The sequence below is a fragment of the Strix uralensis genome, chromosome Z, assembly GCF_047716275.1.
Source record: "Strix uralensis isolate ZFMK-TIS-50842 chromosome Z, bStrUra1, whole genome shotgun sequence".
NCBI lineage: Eukaryota > Metazoa > Chordata > Aves > Strigiformes > Strigidae > Strix > Strix uralensis.
This window is the reverse complement of record NC_134012.1, coordinates 98,278,743-98,303,754: the sequence shown is the minus strand read 5'-3', so window position 1 is coordinate 98,303,754 and position 25,012 is coordinate 98,278,743. Positions and strand designations below refer to the sequence as shown.

General features: G+C 44.4%; 1 protein-coding gene across 1 annotated transcript in view; it reads left to right on the top strand.

Moving 5' to 3' along the window:
• LOXHD1 (lipoxygenase homology PLAT domains 1) overlaps window positions 1-22,342 on the top strand; it is a 146,347-nt gene extending 124,005 nt beyond the window's left edge. The window contains exons 40-44 of the mRNA XM_074856970.1: window positions 4,646-4,831; window positions 16,335-16,505; window positions 17,602-17,740; window positions 19,167-19,328; window positions 21,862-22,342. Of these exons, the coding sequence (XP_074713071.1) occupies window positions 4,646-4,831; window positions 16,335-16,505; window positions 17,602-17,740; window positions 19,167-19,328; window positions 21,862-22,342 (1,139 nt within the window). The remainder of the gene's footprint in view (window positions 1-4,645; window positions 4,832-16,334; window positions 16,506-17,601; window positions 17,741-19,166; window positions 19,329-21,861) is intronic.
• The last annotated feature ends 2,670 nt before the right edge of the window (window positions 22,343-25,012 follow it).

Genomic DNA, 25,012 nt, shown 5'->3' with positions numbered 1-25,012 from the left:
GAACTTTATCCAGCTTATCTAAAGAGGGTACAAGTCATGAACCATCTTCCCTCTTTGATCATTATGTATTTCACGATTATTCCTGGTTGGACCAATTCAGGAAAAAAGACATTTTATCCTTGATGGTTAGTTTAAACGTGTTATATCATTTGCTGACACACTGACATTGACTAGGAACAGCAATTCTCCACAGTGAATAGAATCACATGTGTTTATTCCTAAGTATATTTCTCTGAAATAGCTTTCAACTTTCAAGTGCACCAGAGGCATTGAAACAAACCAAAAAAGAAAATGTAGGGTAGGATGCAACTCACCTATTTGTCACTCTCAAAAAAATTATACTCGTAGTCATGATCCTTCTAGTCTAGACTGCCTCTGGTCAATTCATCTGGGAGAGGAGTCTTAATCAATACTCTGGATCATCCTCTGGAGGGTCTCTGTCATTCTCTCTTCATCAGATTCAGACAGACAGCACAGTTAAGTGAGGCAAGATGCCTAAAGTTAGGGAAAACAAATCCCATAAAAAATGTCCTGCAGCAAACTAGAAAGCAGCAGTCGTTTCTTCCTCACTATACATACATATTTAAGAACAGTCCTGTTTTACTTTTTCCTCAAAGAAACCTTTTGAATTACAGTTTGGCTTCCCAGAAGTCATTTAACTTGGATGATCATGTAAGATACAGAGGCTTCATCAGGGAAAGTCTTTTCTTGCAAAGATCAAATCCAGAGGCCACCAGAAGTACCTCAGATGGCAGCTCTCAGAGTACACACAGATAAGGGGAGAAAAAGTTGTAGCTGCAGACACATCCCAAGCCAGATGTGTAATCTTTGGTTAAAACCAAGACCTTGATTTACTTTTGATCTTATATAAGTGACTCACAATCTCTTTTTCTTCAAGGTATGACCCACAGACAGAGCTGCAATAGAGCTGGACCACCTGATGGCTCTTTCTGTGGCTCAAAAATGTCCTCGCTTGTTAATGCTGATTTACACAGACTTTCTGTATTCTATATGCAGGCATCATGTACATGGTAATGCAATAAAGATGGAGAAAGAATAATACTGCTTTATCATTTTCCAGGCATTAACAAAGCAGGAAGTTTTTATCTCTGCTGTTATAAGTTTAATTATTACCTTGTCAGCTCAGTTACAGCCTACAAATTACATAATTTAGGACAGTTGGTGCCTTATCCAAGTCTCTGTTAAGTCAAAAGAAGGACATTTTTTGGCCTCAGAAGGCTGTGACTCAAGCCTATACTTTGTTTAAAAATGATGCAGCTGCTCAGTAAGAACCATAAAATCATAGACGCTTTCGTTGGAAGGGGCCTCTGGAGGTTATTTCGTCCATCTTCCTGATCAAAGGACTATTGCCAGCACTAGGTCAAATCACCTAAGACTCTGCCCAGCCGAGTCTTGGACACCTCTAGGGATGGTGATGGCACCACGTCCCCAGGCACCTAATCCACACCTGCACCATTTTCCTAAGAAATATTTATTTTCCTGATGCCCAACCCGAACCTCCCCAGCAATTTGTGACTGTGGTTCCCTGGGGTGTGGTCTGACATCTCCACAGCACATGCCCCTGTCACCGTTATCACTGTCTCTGAACAAGGTCAATGGGCCTTTGTTCACCTGCCTCAGCTTATCACCCTTGGCTTCTCCTCACAGTTTTGTGCCCCAGCTTCTGTCCATCTTGGCAACCATCTGCTGAGCACTTCTCAGTGTCTTAACATGACCCAGGTACCCAAACTGACACCATCGTCTACGTGTGGGCTCCTCAGTGCTGAGCAAAGGGGATAAGATCTTCCCTTCAGCTGCTGGCCATGCTCCTCCTGCTGTAGCCAAATATGTGGTTTGCATTGAACACTGAGAACTTGCTGTTAGCTTGGATTCAACCTGAATATGAATGTTACTGCTATTACCTTTGGGTCTTCCTCAGCTCCCCAGCACGTACACGTGCAGGTTTTATTCCAACCCAGACATAGAACTTTGCGTTTCTCCTTTCTGAACTTCATGGGATTTCTGCTTCCCCAGTCCTCAAGCTTCTCAAGGTCCACCTGTGTTGGAATCACGGAATCATAGAATGATTTGGGTTGGAAGAGATCTGAAAGATCACCTAGTTCCACAGTCAGGGACACCTTCCACTAGCCCAGGTTGCCCAAAGCCCGGTCCAACCTGGCCTTGAACCCTTTCAGGGAGGGGGCAGCCACAGCTTCTCTGGGCAACCTGTGCCAGGGCCTCACCACCCTCACAGGGAAGAATTTCTTCCTTAGATCTAATCTAAATCTGCCCTCTTTCAGTTTAAAACCATTATCCCTCGTTCTATCCCTACACTCCCTGATCAAGAGTCCCTCCCCAGCTTTTCTGTAGCCCCTTTAAGTCCTGGGAGGCCACTATAAGGACTCCCTGGAGCCTTCTCTTCTCCAGGCTGAACAACCTTAATTCTCAACTGCCATTCAGCAGCTCTCAGTTCTGCCATTCAGCATGTCAGTCACTCCCCCAAATTTAATGTTATCCAGAAATCTGCTGAGGATGCATTGTGTCATTGCTTAGGGTGTTGATGACGAAGTCCAGTGCTGCAGACCCCCGTACTGACCCATGAGCTATTGCCCTGATTGCCAGTTAAGGCCTGTGTAACCACAGTGCCTTCATCTCTTCATTTGTCAAATTTGTTACAGTTCCTAAATGTGCCTGACAGCTTCCTGGAATTAACAACAACAACAAAAAAATCAGAGAATCAAGTAGGTGAAGTGTACATTGATTCAGCAATTTCTGTTCTTTTCTTTCCCATCTCCTGCTAATTGCTTGTGAGGGAAATGTCACGGCATGAGGCCCCCATAAGCTTCTTCCTGCAGGGAAGGTTTTGCTAAGAAACAGTTAGTTCTGTGCTTTTTGAGACCTTACATTAATTGGGAGTCTGCTCCTTGTAAGGAAATGGACTTCAGTTTGCTTTGTTCCTCACCTCAGCAAACTTTAAGGTCATAAAAGGTACTGCCAGATGAACTGCCTGAATCCCTGATGCTTTCTCTTCCTTCTTAAGTCCTTCCCAGGGAACCGCTGAAAATTAGACCAGATTTAACATAGACAATTTTTCACATGGAAACCAAAAGTTGCTTTGCTTTTTGTCTGTATGATTCTTTTTCTCTCTTTTTTTTTTTTTTTAGTATTTTTTCCAGTCCTTCTATAAGAAGAGTTGTGATTTATTCGTAATTTCTGTATTCAAATAATAATCCTGAAGAAGTGGTAGCTTTCTCAAGAAGTTTTCTGTTCCACCCCCCCCCCCCCCCACACACACACTTTGTCTCTACATTGTGTTGTGAATGGAGCTGTGGGAAATACTGTCCATGTGGCCCAAAGTGGATTTACGATACTCTTGTGTAAGAAATGGCTTGGCAGGCGGTTAGAGTTTTCAAAGCTGGGCTATCTAACGGAGAGCAGCAGCTGCTGAGTTTCTTTGTAAGACAGATTTGGGTTTGACGATCTCATTTTCATTTTCCAAAATTTAAGGGCTTTGGTTCTGACATGACAAATGTCTGCCCAAGTGGAATCAAATTGCTTTCTATTAATCTGCTTTTTTATTATGGCGTCAAAAATAAAAAGCAATAATTTTGATCAAATTATAAATAGTGCCAGGTAAAAACATTGTGGCGCTTTCAGCTAAAATGTTTGTAAGGTCACTGCAGGTGATGACTTGGCCTTGAACTCTCCAAAAGTCAGGAAAAGTGACAGCATGGCTGTTTTCTGCAGCAAAATATAGACAATAATGGGCATATGAAATTCAATATCACATATTAAAGATCATCTTAGAAATTATTCCTTTCCTAACATATACATAAGAAGAGGTGGGAATTGATGGGTCAAACTGTTGTATGGGAAACTGGAACTTTTTCCATTAAATGCAGCATGGACAATGTTTTGAGAAACAGGAATGTAGAAGGAAGACCTATGGGAGGGGAAAGTGTGCCGCAGGATGCCGCAGTGGTTTGGTTGATGATCTGCACTTTGCTTTCAAATCCCTGTGCCATACAACACCAGGAGAGCAGTATGAGACAGAACCCAGCTGAAGTGTCCTGGGTGCCACAGGTCACCTTGGAGGAGGTTGTGGGAATGCGGAAGGAGACCACAGTGTGGCAAAGGGACTGTGGCCCAGCGGGAAGCCCCAGTTGATGTGTGCTAATGCTTTGTAGCTAGAAAAGTTAAAATATGTTCTTTAACGCTCTTTCATAGATTGCTGGGTAAGTCACTTTTCTTCCCAAGCCACCTTGGAAAAATGGGAGTCATGACACTGGCATCCTCTGCAACGCGGCACGATGCACAGTGCTCCATCAGGAGCAGACACTCCTGCTTCCTATTAGTGCTGCTATCATCATGGTCACCATACCCTGAATGCAAGGGTGAAGCATTCCAGCTGTATTTGGAGGATTTGGCTGAGAGGCCTGGCTTGTTAACTACCATGGGGTGTCCTCCTTGCAGGATCCTGCACAAATTCACTGAAATTTGTCAGCTGTGCACAGAGGAACATGAGCATCGCTGCAGCCTCTTCCAGACTGCCTCTGCTGACTCCATTTCCATGCAGTTGGGGGTTGGGTGTCAGCCCTACACAGCAGGTTTGCTCATGACAATGTGCCTTGCTTTCTCCTTCCAGGAGCAGGCACCGATGCCAACGTGTCCTTGATCCTGTTTGGGGAGAACGGGGACAGTGGGACCCTGGCTCTGAAGGAGTCCAACAAGTCTAACAAGTTTGAGAGGAACCAGATGGATGAATTCAACTTCTCAGACATGCTGAGCCTGGGAGATCTCTGCAAAGTGCGGATCTGGCATGACAACAAAGGTCAGGGCAGTGACGTGGCGGGGTGGGAGAGGTCGGGACAATGTTTTCACTTGAGGAAACACCTCCTTCTCTGTGGATATGAGGCAGGCTGGGAGCACTGCTCCCACCTCTGCTGCAGGCTGGGTAATCTCAAGGATTTTACCTGGATCCTGTGTCCCAGCTTGCCTGTCTAGACATAGCCCCTACCTGCAGGAGACCATCTCCCTGCATGCTGGTGTAGTATCTGCTCTAATGGGTCCCCAGCTTCAGTCGGAGCTTACAGCCACCACTGCAGCACAGATAATGATTGCTCCTCCAAAGCAAAGCCATCCAGCCCATTATCCCAACACACCAACTCTATTAATGCAATATCTTTTTCACAGGCCAGTATGGTCCTTTCCTAGCAATTTGATGCTATCAGCCTGACACCGACACATGGGGTAATGCAGCCTGGCATAACATAGTGAGCTTTAGAAGATAGAAATAAAGATATGTGTCTGTCTTTACTAAAATCACTACCTCAGCTGGTGAGTGTGCAGTGCCCTGCCAAGAGAGAGAGAGATTCTGACATTTCCCAGCTGCTGGACACCCTAACTGGTATCACAAACAGCAGAGCAGCACTCAGGACCATTGTCACAGTCATTTGTGTTGTTATTCAGGCACCAAGCAGCATCTTGTAACAAATGCATCGCTCACGCTGCTGTGATGACATCTCATCCCATCCCATATTAATCTAAAATAGATGATCTTGCATTAGTAATGACTTGCTCGCTAATGACTTGCTGCAGCCCAAAGGTGAAGCTTGATGGCTCCCATAGACCCACCTGGGTCAGTGTTAACAAGGTGGTTTGGGCAGAAGTATTTATTGAAGAAATAAGGGAGAAATGGCAGCAGGATTACTCAGTCATTACCTGATTGCACCTAGTTTATGGCTGGGGTTATATGTCAGTATGCACACGTCCTGGCCATCATCTTCTTGACTTCTTCAAGTTGTGGCAGGTGGGGAAGGCTGCATCTCATACAATGTTAATAAAAGATGCTACCTCTGGATCAGATTTTCCCACTGGAGGTTTGATTCCTTTTTTTTATTAAAAAAAAAAAAAAATCTTATTGTAGCTTGTCTGTTGTGAAATATGGGAAATAAAACCATGCACCTAACATGATTGTTTTATTCCCAGCCACTGCAAGATTTAGGCTTGTATTTATTACTCCCACAACACAGGACAATTTAGTTGAGTAACCTCTGTAATATCATGTTATATAGCTGGCGCTGAATGCTGTAAGGGAGCTGTTTTTACCTGATTTTAGTTGCCAAAACACTTACTTATTCTTTGAATCAGCAGTTTAGATGCAGAAATGGAAACGGCTATCAAAATACCCACAAGAGTTTTAGCTCAGCAAACAGGCATCTCTGTAGTTGCAAGGGTGGTTCAGATCTCCTTCTGAGAGCAGGCAAGAAATCAACATGGACTTGTAGATTCATTTTTGTATATATTACCAACTGAAATGTCTACAAAAAGAACATTTTCCTCAAGAGGTATTGCGGCTCCCCAGTGATTGGTCGTGCTAACAGAATTAAAGAGACCCACCAGGTCAGAGCTGATCCTTAGTGCTCAGGCACGTGAACAGGCTGGGATGTAGGAAGATGAGAACTGGGTCAGACCGAGGGTCTGTCGAGACCAGCAGCTGTTTCCAACAGCAGCATCACTGGGTGCACAAGGAAGAGGAGGAACTGACCACGTATGTGTAATCCTTCCCCAATTCTCTGCATCTTACTACACATAGCTCAGGGCATTTGCTGAACTAGATATCCTTTTCATCCATTAGGTAAATTTCAGTGAATTTTCTCATTCAGTTCCTTGTCCAGACTCTCCACCATTTAGCACCCACGGCATCCCAGGCAATGAGTCCCACAGGTCTGCTCTCTGTTGCTTGACAAGCAAATCCTGTTAATCTTTTTGCTGCCTTTTCCTTCTTGATCAAGTGATCATGGTTCACCTTCTCCGTGTGACTGATGATGTTGTTGATCCAGGTTGGGGAGTTACCACATTGCAGCTGAGCTATGGTAATTGCTATCTGCATGCTCTTGATTAGTGGCAAAGGGAAGCCACAGAGTTTAGCCTTAGGCTAAGCAGTAAATAGGCTCAATTAGTTTAAATTTGCTGTGGGCTGAGAGCATGTACCTAGATAGCCACCACAAGTCAGATAAAATAGTAAACTATGAGTCCTGAACTTGAAAAAATACCTCATGAATGTAAGTTCACATTGCAACCTCATATTCTCTTTCCTTATTTCCCTCATATCACTGGTTTACCTTTATAAAGAATAGTTAATGGGGCTTTTACCAGATCTAGCTGACTGCAGGGTTAAACCTTGGACAAACAATATGCTCAGGTTTTGCTCAGCAAAAATGTACTTTTTATTCCCCCCAAGAAAGGAGGACAACTGTAGTTTAAATCATAACATATGTTGTGTTCATTGTTCTTGCATTAGTCATGTGAAAGGCATATCCTATCTAAAACTTCACACAATGCAGCATGACATTTTCTTGGGTGGGTAGAGTATTTATGACTACTGGGATCCCCGGCTGTAGCTATCTTCTGCATATATGCCTGCTCTCTCTATACAATTTATATAAATCGGCTGTGCCACTGGTTAGAAACTCCTGGCTCTATTTTTTGGAAAGGAGTAGTGGGGGTCAGGGGTCAAGGGTTGTGTATGGTTTTTGTCAGATGCTTGGGGGACTTGGGGTATTAAATAAAAATGTGCTTGTATTTAGCATTACTTTGAGGCATCAGATATTGATCGTTCTTTCCTCGTTTTTTTTTTTCTTTTTAGGACTAAATGGTTTTCTGCCAATGGTCTGTGGAAGACCTAGCATCACATTGGCCTACCCCATTGCTCCTCACATGCTGAATGCTTGGAACATGGTTGATGTTCTTCTCCTAATTTTCTTAATAATCAGCCTCGATGACAGCATCAACCTGTTCTGACTCACATGAGGTGCCTTTAACACCTATGGGCTAGTTAAGGGAACTACTAACCATCACAGGCCTTATTTTTCTTTCAGACACCACCTGGTCCCAGCAAGAAGCATACCACCTGCCCACATTTCAGGATAAAATACATTTAAATGGTTTATCCAAGGTGGGCAAATACTTTACCATGAAGTCCAGCTCAGCATCCGTCCCCATCAGTGAAGTTTTGCTGCAGTGGCTTTGCTCCCAGTTCACATCCCACTTTTGTTTATCCTTTCACTGAAATTTGACCGCAGTGGGGTGTTCAGAGTTGAAGAGACAGTAATTGCAATGGCAAAGACTGTCAGAAGGTCTTTAAATTGCAGACACCGCATTTGCCTCCTCTGGAAAAGCATGTCAGTTTTATGGTCCCACTTTAATGTTTTTAAATGCCATTTTCCCCACAAAAACTGCTGAGTGGCATCTCTGTATGAGATATAAAGGAGGAATGAAGTCCCCATCTAATTCCTCTGACTTCAGTAAAATTGATTAGGGAGGAAGTCAGTGTTCATTTGAAAACAGGCAGTTTAGAGACTTTGCAACTGCAATTTCAAGGAACTTGTTCCTGGTTTTTTAGATGTTTAGAGCTCACCAACAAGGGTCTGGTAACAATGAATTGCTGTGAATGAAATCTAGTTTTAAGTTTTGCTCCATGTCTTTTTATCTTGCCCCTGTTTACTTTGAGATACTGATGTTCAACCTAATATATTTAGACTCCCTGAGCAAACTTAATCGTTTCCAGACTCCCCATCTCCTGATCTCAGATAGGCACTATGTATTTTCTCATATCTCAGTTCATTTACTTTTACATTTATGCAAGATCAGTATCTGTAGAAATGCTGGCTTTCTAAATATAGAATTTCCTCTGGTTTAAGAACTAAATCACCATTCTGGAAGAATGGCTTAAAGTTTCTCAATATCTCAGTAATGGAATTATTTACCTAGAAAAAGCTTTTGTTTTCCTCTTTTTTTTTTTTTTTCCTTTTTCTCCTTGCAGAAGGAGATATGGGAAATCTGGATTTAGCTCCCTCATCTGTCTGAGTAGATTTGAACCCATATGATAAGCAGTCTTTCTACAGTCATTAATTTCAGATTCTTGATTATCGCAGTTGCCATCAGCCAAGAGGAGCCAGGAAGAGTCTAATTATGGATAAACCAGACTTCTCTGTGTTATTACAGGAGCAAAGACAGAAGTAAATAACAACGTTCTGCAGCCCAACTTCTTCTTTGGCTCAACAGGGCCCTTCTCTCCATTACACCAACTGCTATGACATTGTCTAATTGAGTTTTAAATAGCCTAATTGCCCCACCTTCTCAGTGGCTCTTCCAATGGAGAGAGGATCTCATTCCCCTTCCTTGATCTGGACCCAACTCAAAAACATTATTATACCTTCATTTTTCTTTCTCTGAAGGAACTACCTTTTTAAGGACCAATATCTTGAATCAGATTTTAATTTTTAATCAGATTAATTGAATCAGATTTTAAATTTCCCAGGCCTTGAACATGCAGCACATGACTTTTCTAGAGATATGTTTCTGCAGTTCACAGACATGATTCCAAGCCTTTTGGGCACTTGTAGGCCATAAAATATTAAAATAAACTTAAAGATCTGCCTTTTCAGCCCTTTGTAAGGATTTACTCAGCTATCAGACTTGAGAAGGTCTTTCTAAGCCCTCTTCTCAGTGCTTGACTGTTGCCTCATAAACTCTGTTGATCCATGGGGCAGATTTGTTGAATAGTTTCTGCTTTAAATAAAAAGTGAGAGGAAGAGAAATAGATGTTTAAAACATACCAAGGAGAGGAGAGTTCATCATTCCCCCTGTTCTGTTGATGGCTCAGTACAGAGGAAGACTACGTCAACTCCTGCATGTTTCGGGATGGATTGAAGTCAATGCCTTAGACAAGGCACAAATAGTCATGCAAACTGCAGACTTGTGTAGCATGCCAACAACTGTGCCGTGGCTGCTTAGTCCTTCAGGTTGCCTAAATCTGGCTTCAGCCCCTTGGGACACCCTATCACTGACCCGCAGAGCCCTCCCTACACACGACGTATTTTCCTCTCTCCTCAATGGTAGGTTTTTTTCCTTATGCTCAACAGTCCTATCACAAAGATGTGGTACAGGCATGACAGCGCCAGCAGAAGACTCTGCAAAAAGCTCACAGTCCAGACTTGACATAAAGTCAAAAAAAAAAGATGTAAGCAAACAAAACAGCAAATTTGGAAAGTGAAGACTTCAGTGTTGACGTTGTGCAGTCATTCATTTCTTCACAATCTCCTATAAATGCAGAACCCTTCACTATGCAGTAGAAAGAGCCCAAAAGATCAGATATAGCTGCAGAATTATCAGTTCTGTAAAAGCTTTTTTAATTCAAACCTTCTTTGTTCCTCTTGGGGACAAATTATCCTGCATCCTTGTTAAATGCTTTTGCATCAACTATGGCTCAATAAAACACAAAATATGCTTCAATTGCAAGAATATAATCTAAGAAACTGTTATATCTTCACTCTGAACTGTTAAGTGTTTTTGCACAGGAGTAGTTTATATGTAAGGGCTGAGGGGGGTGGGTTGTCTGAGAGTAATTTATGTGTGGTTTTGACCTGAGTCAAATCCTGGACTGAACAAGTTGCATAAACAGAGGAGGAGGGGCAGGGGACCTATTTTCTAAAGCTGTCCGAAGTGTTAAGCTTTTGCTTTGTCAAAGGTTGTGAGAGGTTTTGCATTGCCTGTCTGCTCTGATGAGAAATGTTGTGGTGTGAACTAACATGATCCTAAAGGAGAGATATACGAAATGGATCTATTTTTATTCTGCCGCTGGCTTGCTGAATGACCTTGCGTAAATCACATTCCTGTACCTCATTTTCAATTATGTAAATTAGGGATAAAAATTATTCACCTTCTTAAAGTGTTTTGAGATGTACTGATGCAAAGCTAGATGCTATAATTTTAACACCTCACAATTAACACTCCATTTCTAGTGATCTAACACTGCTATTAAAACTCCCACCACTTTCTGGGTGATGCCTCATGTGGTGGGGTTTAGGGATGGATGGTCATCTAACCAGGCAGGGGATAAATAATGGCAGAGGACACAAGGCTGATGAACTGTCTTTGCAATGGTCATTACTTTATGTTTCAGAATATGTGAAGATAAAAAAAAAAATGCAATTAGGAAGCTGAGCAGCACTGGTTGATGGTTGTAAAAGGCTGGGCAGCAGCAATTCTTCACTGGCCCCTGAGTGGTCAATGTCCCAAGCAGGATTTCTCTTTTACTCCTATGGGAACATAAGCACCAGTAATGACAACTATTATCCTTGATTGGGCATCAACTACTTCCAAAACCAAACCAAAGAAGATCTGCTACAGATAGACAAGGGATAGAGAGGAAAGTCGATGAATATGGCTGCGAAGAGTGGAGACAGTTTAACTTCCATGGACATCTGTGTATCCAAGCCTGGATGTGGTTCTGCCAGCACAGATTTGGTCCCATCAGCTCTCACTTTGCAAAGAATAGCTAATATTCACTAAAGCAAGGTCAGGGACCAGGTGCCTCCTGAGTTGTGAACTCACCAGACTTGGGTCATTCTCACTCTCTTTTCTCCCATCCTCCCATGTTTCTACGTGTGTCAGAATAGCTTGATATTTTAGGGGTGAATGTAGGCTGGGGCAAGTGGTGGCGTTTCCCAAGAGGAGCAAAGGAAACTTCTAGTGCTGCAAGTTGGGCTTTTTGTTAATTGAAGCAGTAACATCATTATCTGTGTTATGTCTGCTACTTCTAAAATCAGACTCGATTGCATTCATCACTGCAGAAATGCATAACAAGGAGGCTACAATCCAACCTGTCTGTCCAATGTCAGGAAAACACAGACTTTTAGCATCACTGTGGAAAAAGGCAAGATAGTCCTGAGAAGACCTTGCAGATGTCAGAGGGCCCTTTCCCCCGTTGTCAGTTTGGGCCAGGAGGATAAATGGGACAAATAACTGCTCTTTTGGATAAGGACACTTGGGGAAGAGAATACATTTGCCTACATGAGACACTAAATGACACAACTGCCAGAGTCAAGCAAGCAAAGCGATTCTGTTTTCCCCAAAGCTCTTCTCCTCCTCTAATTACATTTGAAATGTTTTGCATGCTATTGAAAATGTCACTTCCAGCTGTGGACTATTAAGGAGCCTACTCGGCACAGCCACGGGTTTTATTAGGCCAGGTTTGCTGCTGGGGATTCAGCAAAACAGGCCTGGCGTGAAGTACCTTTTGTTACAAACACTGAACACTCGTTATGTTGATAGGGGATCTTCCACAAAGGCACAGTGGTGGCCAAACTATTTTAAAGACCGAGACCTGCATAATTGAGCAGGAAGTGCTCAGATACCTGATATTTCTTCCCTTGTGCCCCAAAGTGGTAATGGAGACAAGTGTAGTGGTCCTGGTTTGTACTGGGGTCACTGTAGAAAGCCCATGATGATCTCCAAGGCATTCATGCAGTTGCTTTGTTCCTGAGCCCTTGTTCTCCTGATACTGTTGGTCGAGGTGCCAACAGGACACAAACAGATCTGCTCTGTCTCTTCTGCAAGCACTGAAAGTTGTGTGATGGAGCAGCTGTGGCTTTAATGGTGGATCAGGATCCACCGTCCACCAACACCCAGGGAAAAGGCTGTTGAGCCATCGCTGCAGTTTCTCCTGCACAGCCAGGCTGTGTGAGCAGTGGACAGGACCTAGGAAAGTCCTTCCACCCTGCTACATCCACACCACTTTTCTGGCTCCTCTTTCCTCACCTTTCACTGATGCCCACTCCATAAACCAGCTTGTTCTGAGGATTGATGCCGCTGGGGTTGCATCCATATGGGATGTAGTTTCCTTTCCTGTTGTTTCTTAGGCGCTGTAATGTCTCTGAGACCACTGCTCTGCAAAAGCCACACAGGAACAGAAGGTTTGAACAGAGTAATATCCTGAAACGAGGATTTCATGAACTGAAAAGCGGTTCTGCAAACACGGTTTCTTCTCCTTCCACTGGTGTGCTCCCCAGCCCACTGAGCCAGCTCAGTGGAGGGAAAGTCTCACACTTAGACTCTACACATTACTAGACTTTGCATTTTTTCCCAAATCAATGCAAAAAAAATTTAAATGTATCTTTTCCCAGCCTGAAACAAGAGAAAAACAATACCTTGTCTGGTAAAACAATTGTTTTCTTTAGGCCTGAATCAATGCTTCTATTTCCATATCAGCTTTCAAATGTGGTTTAATGCTGTGGCAGTGAAACCCTTGATGTGATACCACTCCTGGCCCCAGAGAACGTGGACAGGGTGGGAAGATGTGCTGCTCCAGATGTAGTTAGTACAGCATTCACCTGGGGTGAATTATTTCTCTTCAGAAATGAAAAACTGTATAGGATATTTGTACAGCTTCCAGATCTCCTAATCTAATTTATGTTGCTAACCATCAGGAAGGAAAACAGGAAAAAGAAAAGACTAATTCTAGTGAGAGGGAAGAGAAATTTTTTTTTCTTTAAAGCAGACAGGAGGATGCTTTGGGGCAGTAGCCCCATTTTTCTAAGAGTGACCATGCAGCTCCTTGATTTGAGGTACCCTTGTGCTCTGAGGGACACCCTGTTGGTATTTGCTTTTCAGTGTCAAGCCCAGAGCTTGCTCTTTAAATAGTCCAGAGCTGATAAACTCATCTTCTGCAGGGAACATCAGGAAAAGCCGAGCTTTGTGCTTGCTTTGCCCACAACTCCAACATGTGCTGGAAAGTCAGCTCTGGCCCATCTCCCCCTGTGATAAAAGAGCAGGGTTTTTCACAGGTCCCCTGGTGAGCAGCTGCTGGGACTAGGCTGGAGAAAAGGGAGGAGAGTATGTGCATCTCATTCAGTCTCTTTTCTGATACTGCTGTTCAGCACAGATCCTGTCCCAGTCATGCTGTTCACTGCCGTCAACAGGACTAAGATCACCAATTTTTCTATCCCAGTCTGCAGTCATTGATCTCTCTTGCTGGAGAAGGATGGGATGTTTTCTTTCTTTCATCCTGTCCTGTTTTAACTAAAGTTTTGATGGAAGCGGAGCAGCCTCCTGAATATGCTGCAGAGATGTTCATTGAACTTAAATGGAAATGAGCCTGACAAAAAGATTAACAGCTGACACTGCCAACATGTTTAGAATAAATTTCCAAACAGCCCCAAAGAGCAATTTGCTCCAGTTAGAGTGTGGTGGGAGCCCTGGGGAATTTGATAAGATCTGCCCAGGAGGCAGTAAATGGGTGAGGATCTGTGAGGGTACCGCATGCCAGCCCACCCCCAAAACCCTGCTTAGTACCTTTGTCCTGCTGCTGGAGCCTGGAGGAGATCCTGCATGTTTGGGTGGTGCATCCAAGTTCCCTGCCTGGGTGCTGCACCACGGTATTTGCACAGGGCTTGTCACTGGCACGTGGCCCTGTCCTCCCAGTTCACGAGAGACAAGGACATACTGGAAAAAGTCCAGTGAAGGGCCAGAAAGATGATTAAGGAATTGGAGCAGCTGTTGTATGAGAGGCTGAGAGAGCTGGGACTGTTCAGCTTGGACAAGAAAAGGCTCAGGGTGATTTTATTAATGTATACACGTATCTGATGGGTGGAGTAAAGAAGATGGAGCCAGACTCCTCTCCAGTTCTCAGTGACAGGACAAGAGGCTATGGGCACAAATTGAAACACAGGAAATTCCATTTAAACATAAGAAAAAAGCTTTTTTCTCTGCATAGGTAATCAAACACTGTCACAGGTTGCCCAAAGGGGTTGTGGAGTCTCCATCCTTGGAATATTAGAAAACTGTCTGGACACAGCCCAGCTGAGCAGCCTGCTTTAGCTGAGCTTGCTCTAAGCAGGGGGGTTGGAACAGACATTCTCCAGAGCTGCCTTCCAACCACAATGATTCTGCAGTTCTGTGCACCCGAAATTTAAGGGGCAAGTGGTGTCTTTGGTTGTGGTCTGTGCTTTGTAGTGGGTCATTTCCTAGTTTGAAGAAGGTTCAGGAAGCCAAAGTACAAAACAGGAATGGCTGTGAGGCTGGTAGAGAACTGCCAACACATGGTGCAGAGGGATCGCACTCCACAGCAGCAGGGTGGTTTGTTGACATAACTCAAAAAGGTGCCTTTATTTTCAGGGCTAAAGAGGATTAATATTTGCAAACTAAAGAAATAGACACATGGCAGTGAGTTCTTGGAAGAGCAAGAGCTGTTTAATGTCTCTGGGATGTAAATAATAAGTCAGTAGAGATCTCTCATCATGATCATAACCTTTCTTTGACTAATAACAGGACTTGTAAGTAGAACTGTCAGAACCTTCCATCCCCCCAGGCTCAACAAGGGCTTGTATTTCAACAAAGAAATCAGGAAAATGTTCCCAAATGCCCTTTTCTTCATTTTCTAGTTGCCTTTCCACTGGAAAAAAAACAACCAAAAACCAAAAGAAAGTAGAACTCTAAAAGGGATCTAAGGCCCCAAGGCAAAAGTTAGGTGATTTGGTGGTTCCTGCTGGAGCAACCATGCTTTAGTCTGTCCTATGTTCACGTCCAGCCACAGCATTAGTGAATTCACTCCAGTTGCTTGGCAAAGTCAGGATAGCGTGGGAAATTTCCTTGCGTTTGCTAGCTGGCAGGGCCAAAGGAGCAAGTTGTAACTTACCTTCTGACATTCAAATCCAAATATAAAGGTGTTGGGGGTAATACAGGCCATAGAGAAGGACACTAAACCCTATAGCTTGGGGCCAGTTAGCACTCCCAAAACATGAAGGGACCACCACAAACCATGCACAGACTGCTGTCTTTTTTAATAGCTACAAACATGTGTGGTGGAGGGGTGGGGGCTAAGTGGAACGTGAACTCATACCTTTCTTTTGGCTTTAAGGCTTCATGTTGACCTTGAAATGGAAGGAAGAATCAGCAGTGGTTTCTGCAATAGAAGCTGCTCCATTAACTTTTGCCTCTAAACTCTCTGATTTCTGGGAGATTTCATGCCTCTGGCTGTGGCAAATAGGTCTAAGGGCCCTGATTTCCCTGGAGCTTTGTAACGGTTTGTTGTCCCTAAGTCACAGCAGGTCTTCCTGGGATGGTTCCTGTGTTGGTATGTTGACAGGGGACAAGCCATCTCCAGCTCTCCCTGCTCACTGCTGCTGCTACTGGTATTGCAGAAGCCTCAACTCATGCAAAGTGCTGGGCAAGGACAAATGATGGTCCCTTTACCAGAGAGCCTGAAATCTAGCTTATCCAGGACCTTGCTCCAACACACTTAATATCTGATCAAAAGCTAGCAACTCCCTCAAAAACATGGCCTGACTCTAGAAGGGGGGTGAGACTGCAGTCTTGAGCAAGTCGACATTGCTTTTGGCATCAGAACAACATCATGTTCACTGGTGATATTATCTGAAGCAAATACTAATAATTTCTAGCACCAGCAGGGTGCTACCAAGGAGAGGTATCTCATCTCCTTACCCAACCTATGTGAAAATATCCAAACCTTTCTTATTTTGCTGTTTTACTAGGAATCGCACCAGGTTGGCACTTGGAGTATATAGACGTGACGGACTCTGCCATGGACAAGACATTTCGCTTCCAGTGTGATCGCTGGTTGGCTAAAGGTGAAGATGATGGGCAGCTCATAAGGGAACTGGCTTGTGCCAATAACGACATCCTGGAACTGAAAGAACGGACCAGTAAGTTTAGAGTTGACTTTGCTGAGAGATCTCAGAGGCTATAGGACCACATCTCCTGCACTAAGCATTCCCATGCAATAGGCGTTTGTATTTTCAGGCTTTAAGGGTTGGATTATTTAAGGTAATCTTTAGTTGAAAAGTGCAATGTTGTGATAATAAAGAATCAAATCAGGATTTATGAGGAAGAAAAGGATCTCATTCTGGGTTGAAACCTAAGAGAGCCCCATCTGCAGAGGTTCAGTCCAGCAGTAAGCCGTAAGGACACAAGGTTATGGTTTCATTAGAAATAATGGGCTTGAGTCTTTGAGATGGAAAATAAATTCAAACCTTAAGGCTTTGTCAGTAACACTGCTCCAGCTTCCTCCTTAACAAGTTCTGGGCTACTAGCTCAAACGTCACAGCTGAACATGACGGCTGAGCTTAACACCCCATAGCCCTGGGTCTGCTCTGGGTAATTCTACTGAGTCAAAGGCAATTACACTGGTGTCTAATGTGGTGAGCAACTGAGCAAGCAAGTTATTTAACCACACTGATGATATGCACAGTGCATCTCAAGAAGTCCTGCACCACAGTGTTCTTCTTCAGAAAAGTCCTGGAGAGACAATAATCACATTATTTCAGTGTGATTTCATTCTGCCCCTGCAAAAAAAAAAAAAATCAGCCTTGTGATTGCCATTTTGGGTACTTACATGCCACAAAAGCACATCCTGTTGGGTACACAGATATCCTCATTGTCCTGTTAGGAACAGTGGCACAAAAACTGTAGGATCTGGGCTGTGTTAAAAAGGGAGTGCTTAGCACAGCAGGGAGTTGCACACAGCTTGTTCAAGAGCAGCTTCATCCACTCTTGCCAGCTGATCGAGCAGTACTCATTTTTTCATGTACTTTATCCCTGCATGAACTCCAAAGCATGTAGAAGTCAAAAGCCCCACAGATTTCAGTGTGGTTCCATCCTTATTTTGCAAATGCTTTCTTGTGTGCTGTGATAAATATTAGGAAGAGAGTTTTTAAGCAAAGTGACAGCCAAATGAAGAGATCTTTCTGGCCATCTGCTCTTCCTTTTCTGTTTAACGTGTGTGTTAATTATGCTTTAAAGCCTATGAGATTGCCACAGTAACAAGCGACAGAGAGGATGCAGAAACAAAGGAAAACATCTGGATCATCTTAGAAGGAAAGCTGGGCCGCTCGAAAGAATTCCTTATGGAAAACTCCTCCAAGAAAAGGAGATTTGAAAGGTAGTGGGACAGGATGGTGGGCTAGAGGAACTCCCCACCAACAGTGTGTCTTCCACAAATGCCACCTCTTCTCCAGGGCGGCTTACAGAGCTGTGTTTGTGCTGTGCTGTTTCTCATCCCCCTTCCAAAAAGCCTAATGACTTCTCACCTGGAGTAAAAGGAAGATGTAAAATTAGTTTCTGATGGGCAGACACAGAGCAGGTTTAAAAATTATAAGGAAAAGGCATTTGGTAAAAGGAAATGTAGATGATGCATGTGTATGTGTGTCCTTTTGTATTAGTACATACAAATGAGCTTCTGGCAAGCCCCAGGGGAGGCTGTGTATTTTTGAGCTGGGAGGAGCAGAAGGAAGCTGGGGGTGGTTTTAGTTCCTTTTACAGCATCTCACTGGCAGTGAGAATCAGAGAGAAAGTAAAAATAGTTGGAGGCTAAATGTTGTCAGAGTTGCTCAGATTTGGCTTTCCAGATGAATCTGGGGGGTAAGGCTGAAAGATCACTGTCGCGTGAGGAAAGCTGAATATCAGCCTCATGCGCAGACGAGCTACAGGCACATCTATGTAATGTGGGGCAGATTCCTTCTCCCATGTGGGACCAAAGTGCTCCAGATGTGAGATGGGTTTTCTGCTTTGTTTAAGGACATAGCACTCCCTCAGGAGATGGGAACCTCTTCAAAATCATGGACGCTGCTGATGTTCTGTTGCCTTGCAGGGAGGAAAGGTTTTTCTTGCAGCACTGTAAAGGAAGGTGAAATTACAGCTGATGTGGACTCTAGTATGAATGTCTGAGATTTCATGTGAAACATGAAAGATCAGGAGGAACTTCCTTCCAACCTTAAGCTGATGGTGTGTACACTGGAGTTAAAGACACCACTCTCCAAAGCATTAGTCACAGTCCATCCTTGGAGGGAGGTTGGAATACGGACCAGTCCAAGGCGATAAACCCAGCAGATATTCAGGGGACATGACAGGGAGACATCCAAGGGTTTGACAGAGACCTATTGTTTCTCTAAACTCTTTTCAAACTGAGCTTCAGGAAGGATGGCTGAACTAGCAAATTTAAAACAGCTATGGTGGGTAGATGTGTAACAGATACAGTATCTGTCAAGGATGAATGAATAAGTGCTGGAGGGGAAATTAGTCATTCTTTAGCTTTATCTATAATGAGGCAAATTGATTTTGTATGTGGAACTGCTCAAGTTTATCCTGGAAAGTCCTAGTGGCAACAATTTAAAGTGTCACCCCTAATCTGAGAATTTAAATATGGAAATTATACTTTGTGTTGAATGATTGTAGGTTAAACCAAATGACTTTAAATGAAGGCTTATCATCTGTCTTCCATACCCATGTGCAAACTACTTAATGTCCATATGAAACAAGTTGCTGTCAGCCTTCAGGATACTAACTGAAAGTGCTCCCCGTTTCTCTAGGGGAGCAACAGACACATTTCAGTTTTCTTCAAAGAACGTTGGTGATATTGCAGCCATCTGTGTTGGTCACTGCCCAAAGGATGGGAAGAAGTCATCTGCAAAAGCTGATGTCTTCTGGCATGTCCAAGAGATTATCATAACAGAGATGGAGCTTTGCAACAAGTAAGTGCCTTCTCATCTTCAAGGAGCCACCCCAGGAGGGCATGGGGAAGCTGAGCAGCTCTGCATGCATCCTCCTGCAGCATTTCAGATTTAAGCAACAGCAGAAAGTCTTCCCAAATCTTAATCCCTTTCTGAAAGCTGAGGACAAACTGTTTGGTGTGTCAGATGAGACAGAACATCCCTGCCTGACTTGCCTGTGCAATTTCTGAGTTGTCAGAGAGGGCATTTGCATGTGCAGATAAGTTTATAAACAAGCTGGCTTGGGTGAATCTCACAGCTATGACAAATTAATGTCTCAGCTTGTGGAGAATACTTCGATTGAAATTTAAGGGGTTTGTAGGATGCTCTGCACAGACTGGCCTTTAGGTAAGTCTTGCAAAAGAGCTCCTAGAAAAATGTTGAGAGTAAGACAAAACCTGAACCTCCAGTTCAGACCAGTTTGGATGCCAGATCTTGCAGGTATGGTCCAAAAAGCCCACTGGAAAGGTGGCAGTCATGCAGCTCAGCTACTCTGTTTTGAATATGACTGAAATCTGACATAGCTGAAAAATAAACACGTCTGAAGAGCCCTGAGCACATCAGGTCCTACATGCTTTGGTCTGAGCCTTGTCTTTGGAAGGGGTGACATTCACGACTCAGAGAGCAGATAGCACAGGGACTATGCAGGAACCAGAGAAGATCGTCCATTTGCAGAATAAACTGCTCTTCAAAGAAAATATCCACAATGTTAATTGTGGATTTCTTTTCTTCTCCATGATATTTCCATTGCTGTTAAAAAATTTAACTACAAGGAGTTTGTTCCAACTGAGACAACTGAGTGTTTAAGAAGAAATCCTTGAAGTGTTTTTTTTTAGAAGCCAAGAGTCTCTCTTAGCAAATTAATCAGCCAGCAGAAGAGCCACAATAATACTTGCTGAATGAAAACTCAGTCAATTGCATACTAAAACATGTTCTTTTCTCCTGGTGGGGAAAAACCTGGAACCCTTAATGTCCAGCTGTGCAATCAAATCTGTGCACTGAACTCATCGGGAGAGTGCTGAAACTGCTGAAACAGTGTGTTTTGAAGGGGCCAGAGATCTTCTCATAAAGCCCCATTTTTTTTTAAAGTTGTTTTAAATTAAGGAGGGCAGCCAGGAGATATCGGTAAAGCCTGCAGCCTGTCATTGCACTGAAACAGGGCTCCAGCTCTGCCAACACAGCACTTCACAGCGATGTTTGCTCTGCAAACGATCAACTGGAGGAGATTGCACCATGAAAGCAAGCTCTCACTTCAGGTATTCCCAATCCTAAACATCAAAAAAACCCCACCCAGTCAAGCCAAAGACCAAATGAGAAGAGTTATGAGATTGCTGCAGCAATAGTTTTAAATTATACTGGGATTTTTGCCTTTTAGTAGTAGATCTTAGTATGTGGAAGGGCTGTATTTAGAAGCTTTTTCTTGCAAATCTCAGGGGTAGAAGGGTCATCTTTTTTCTTCTCACCCCTCTTGAAGCCTGGCATGCTCCATTATAACTCCAGACCATGCGATATTACGTAGCCCAGGCAAGCCCTCCACCCCACTCCCATGCAGTTTTTCTGTTCCTGAGCCTAAAATTTTGCTCCCACCAGAACTTCTCATTTACAAAGCTTCTTTCCAGAGAAAGGAGTGCTTTAACTTTGGCTGCAGAAAACATCAAAAGCGTTGGAAGTGCTTAAGTGTTGGAAGTGCTGGAATCGCGGTGACCCTTCCTCCGGGTGTTTATTTTACGCACACGCTCTGCAATCCAGCTACACTCCCTCCAGGAGGACCTGCTGCAGCTTGGTGAAGGCGGGGCGGGGGGGGGGCGGGAAACTCATTTGGAAGCGATTTTCATCACTGGAAACGAAATACATCATTAAAAGCAGAGTGCTCCAGCCCCTGGCCGGGTGCCAGGCACGCAGTAATTCATGGATGTGCTGTGTGCTCCCTGCACATCACCAGAGGCAGCACTGCAGAGCCAAGGGCTTTCGGCATCTGGTACCTATCAGCTCCATGCTCCATGCTTGTCTTTTGCCTGCTGAGGATGGGCTGGGTGATCTAGATGAGGAAAGAGGCGGGAGGGGATTTAAACCTTCTCCTCCCGTCTTTCCCATTCCCTTTTTCCTAGTTCCTATCCCAACCTTAACCACACAATCAGTGAGGGTAGTTGCTGATCTCCCTGCTCTCAGACCAGGGCTGCCTTTGCTGCGGGACTGATTGCTCGTCCTGCCTCGGTGGGGCTGTAAATGGACGTGCTGTCGTACAGGCAAAAGAGATGGCAAGTGCCCCACACCAACCCTCCCATGTGCAGGGTGTCTGTGGCTGTCTTGGGAGATGCTGGGTTCTCCAGTTGCAGTTGCAATGTTCCATATCATAGCTGTTTTTCCAGTGAGAAACTCTAGTGCTTGCACATCCGGGGAAAAGTACTGAAACAGCATTAATGTTGGGCAATTTAGTAGCATGCCCTGTCCATAGCATTTGCCCAGTAAAGTGGCCATCTGTACCATTAACATGCTGCTAATTTTCCTTCGGCAGATACTTTTTCAGGTGCAATGTGAAAATCCCTCTGCGTTACAAGAGGCGGGACTACAAAGTCTTCGAGTGTGCCAAGGTCACTGAGAGCTTTGCCAGCAAAGCCCGGAGCTTGGTGCCAGTCAAATATGAGACCATCGTGGTCACAGGCTTTGAAAAGGGTGCGGGGACCGACGCCAGCGTGTTCATCACCATCTTTGGGTTGAACGGGGACTCGGGAAAGCGGGCGCTGAAGCAGAAGTTCAGGAATCTCTTTGAGCGGGGCAAAACCAGCAGGTTTTACCTGGAAATACTGGACATGGGAGAGCTAAAAAAAGTCCGGATTGAGCACGACAACAGTGGTCTGGCGCCGGGCTGGCTGGTGGAGCGGGTGGAGATCACCAACTCGGCGACCGGCGTGACCACTATATTTCCCTGCGGGAAGTGGCTGGATGAAAACCGGGGTGATGGGTTAATCTGGAGGGAGCTTTTTCCTAGATACTGAAGAGGGTAGGGCTGCAGGAGGGTTTCGATCCCTTCTTCATGCGCATTTTTCTCATTATACCATTTTATATTGCATTTTACTTTTTAAAACACTGCCTTTTATATTGAGAGATTTTTAGTAGCAAGATGTGCGTCTTGAGTTAACATTTTGTAAAAGTAATACTGCTTTTTTTAAAGTGCATATAAAATTATGAATGACATAAACACATTTCTTGCTTATTTATGATTAAAAGCCACAACTAACAGAGTCATAAACTATCCTTTAGCAGCTCAGATGCTATCTTCTATTTTCAGTGCTTTGTTCTGCCGGGGCTGGGAAAGCCCACTGGCCTCCACCAACTGCTGGGCTCCCCTTTTAGATGAGTAAAGAACATAAGAGAATTGAGCCAATATGTTTAAGAAAATTGAGCTTGGAGACCCCAGTTTTTCCCAGTTCTGGCAGCTGTGAACACTGAACGTCCATACACACACCTCCAGAAGGCACCATGTTGAAAGCAGTGGGCACAGCAGGGATTTCTGCAGGGTGGTGGGAAAGGACCCATTATCCACCCAGCCACATCTCAAGGGGTGGGATCTGGGTGGTGTTTCCTACCTGTGGGCTTTCCTCCCTCAAGCCAGACCCAGCTCTTGGGCTGAATTTGTCCAGGTCTGCCCAGAGCTGAGATCTACAGTTACAGCAGCCAGAGCAAAAGACCTACCGGATAATCAATTCCACTGCAAGGAAGCTGTGCTAACTACATTCAAAGCTGTCTCAAGACAATCTTACCCTATATGGCCTGCATACCAACTCAGTTTCAGAGCAGCTGCTGTTTATTTTATTTTTTTTTTTAATAAGAACTGCTGGTTTGATTTTTTCTGTGGTGGAGGAAGGATTTCCCAGCTGCAGTAAGGTCCAGTGCTCCTGCAGATGAGCTCTTCCCACTACTCGCATCTCTACAGGTACCAAACAGCAGGAAAAGTTGTTTATAAATCATTACTTCTGGAGCCCTGTCTCCCTCCCCAGGGACCAAAACAGCAGGACACATCCTTCAGAGGAGAAAGGGGACTGGCTGAGCTGCCACGAGAAGAAGACCTTCCTCCTGGCCCACCTGTGCCCTAGGAGAGATTGTTCTGCCTCCCAGAAGCTGATTTTAAACAAGCATTTTGTGTGAATGGGGATCAAATGAGTCAAGAGTGAGTTAAACCCGCTGAGCCCACCCACCCCATCAGTCCCTGGGTTGGGGATAATGCTTCCACTGGGACAAGACCTGGATGTGCCTGGCCACAAGGCAGGACTGTCCCACTGCTGAATCCAGCCTGGTCATGGGCAAAGGAGGCCCCAGCAAAGGTTACCGATGCTCAGACAGGAGTTAGGGGTGTATTGCAGGTACTGTCAATTGCTCCTAGATATTTGAAAGCTTCTGCATCCCACCAAAGACCCGCCAGGGAACTATTGCATCTTTATTTTCTGCAGCAGGCACCACCAAAAAGACGTGAGCTTATTCAGGGCTGTCTGTGGCAGCTCGCAAATAATAGCTCAGACTAATTCGTTTTAGAAACTGTTATGGTAAGTGATGGTTTTGGAGCAGAGCAAGTTGCTTAAATGAGCCCAGTAATCAACCTCATCAATGATCAACTGCTCACTGATGGGAATAATAATAGCAGCTGTTACTGGCTGTATTCTCTCTCCTCACCACAGACTGGTGCTACCAACCTCTGAGCAAGGACCAAGCTGGGGGGCTGGGAGCTCACAGGAGGAGCAGGTCAGACCTCAGGAGGGCTGAAGGTGGGTGCTGGGGTCAGCAGGTGTGTTACATCCCTGGGACCCTGATGGGATGGGGCTTGGGCTCCCTGGGTGGGCAGGAGGTCCCACAAGCAAAGACTGGAGCATTTGCTTTTGCTGCACTTGTGCAGTGTCATTGCAAAGCAGCGGTTCCCCAGTGGATGTTCTGAAATAAAAAAAGGGTCAGGCTTTTGATCTCTCTGCTTTGCCTCCCACCCCAGTCTACCAGGGCTATGAAAAAAACTCTCCCTATAATAGATTTGTCCCATTTTTAGATAAATGTGTGCTGCAGTGAAGTAGAAGTTTTTCCCATTAAAATGCTGTAGTCCCAGCATTTCCAGTTGGCTCCAGTCAGCGCCCACTTGGTGCAGAGATGTCAGAGATGCTGGTTTTACAGCATCACTGCAATGCAGCAGTTTAACCCCTGCCAGCCCCTGAGCAAATTCACTGTGACACACATGGGACCTGTACTGCTCCATGCTTCCAGCCCTTGGGAGCAGTGAGGCAGCTCCTGGTCCACGCACCATCCCTCCATGGGGCAAGGAGGAAAGAGAAATCCTTATCTTGCATATGAGATGTGCTCACATCTGGAAGTAATCACATATAGCAAGTAGCTACAGCCACAGATTGAAGTCTTGTTGAAGCAGGAATGAACGTCTTTGGGGCCACCAAATCACTGCGTAGGTGAGAAATGGGATTGCAGATACCTGGGTTGCTATAAGAACTACCTGCCATCCCTGGATGGACATATTCAATACAAAAGCTCTGCTGACCTCCAGGCAATGCTGCCCTAAAAAAGACCCGTTGCTGATACAGGCTCAGCAACCTCACTGCCTCCCAGGAAGGCAACCTGGGCAAAGCATGAAAAAACTCTGCTTTTCTCTTCTAAAGACTTCAAAAAGGCCCCTT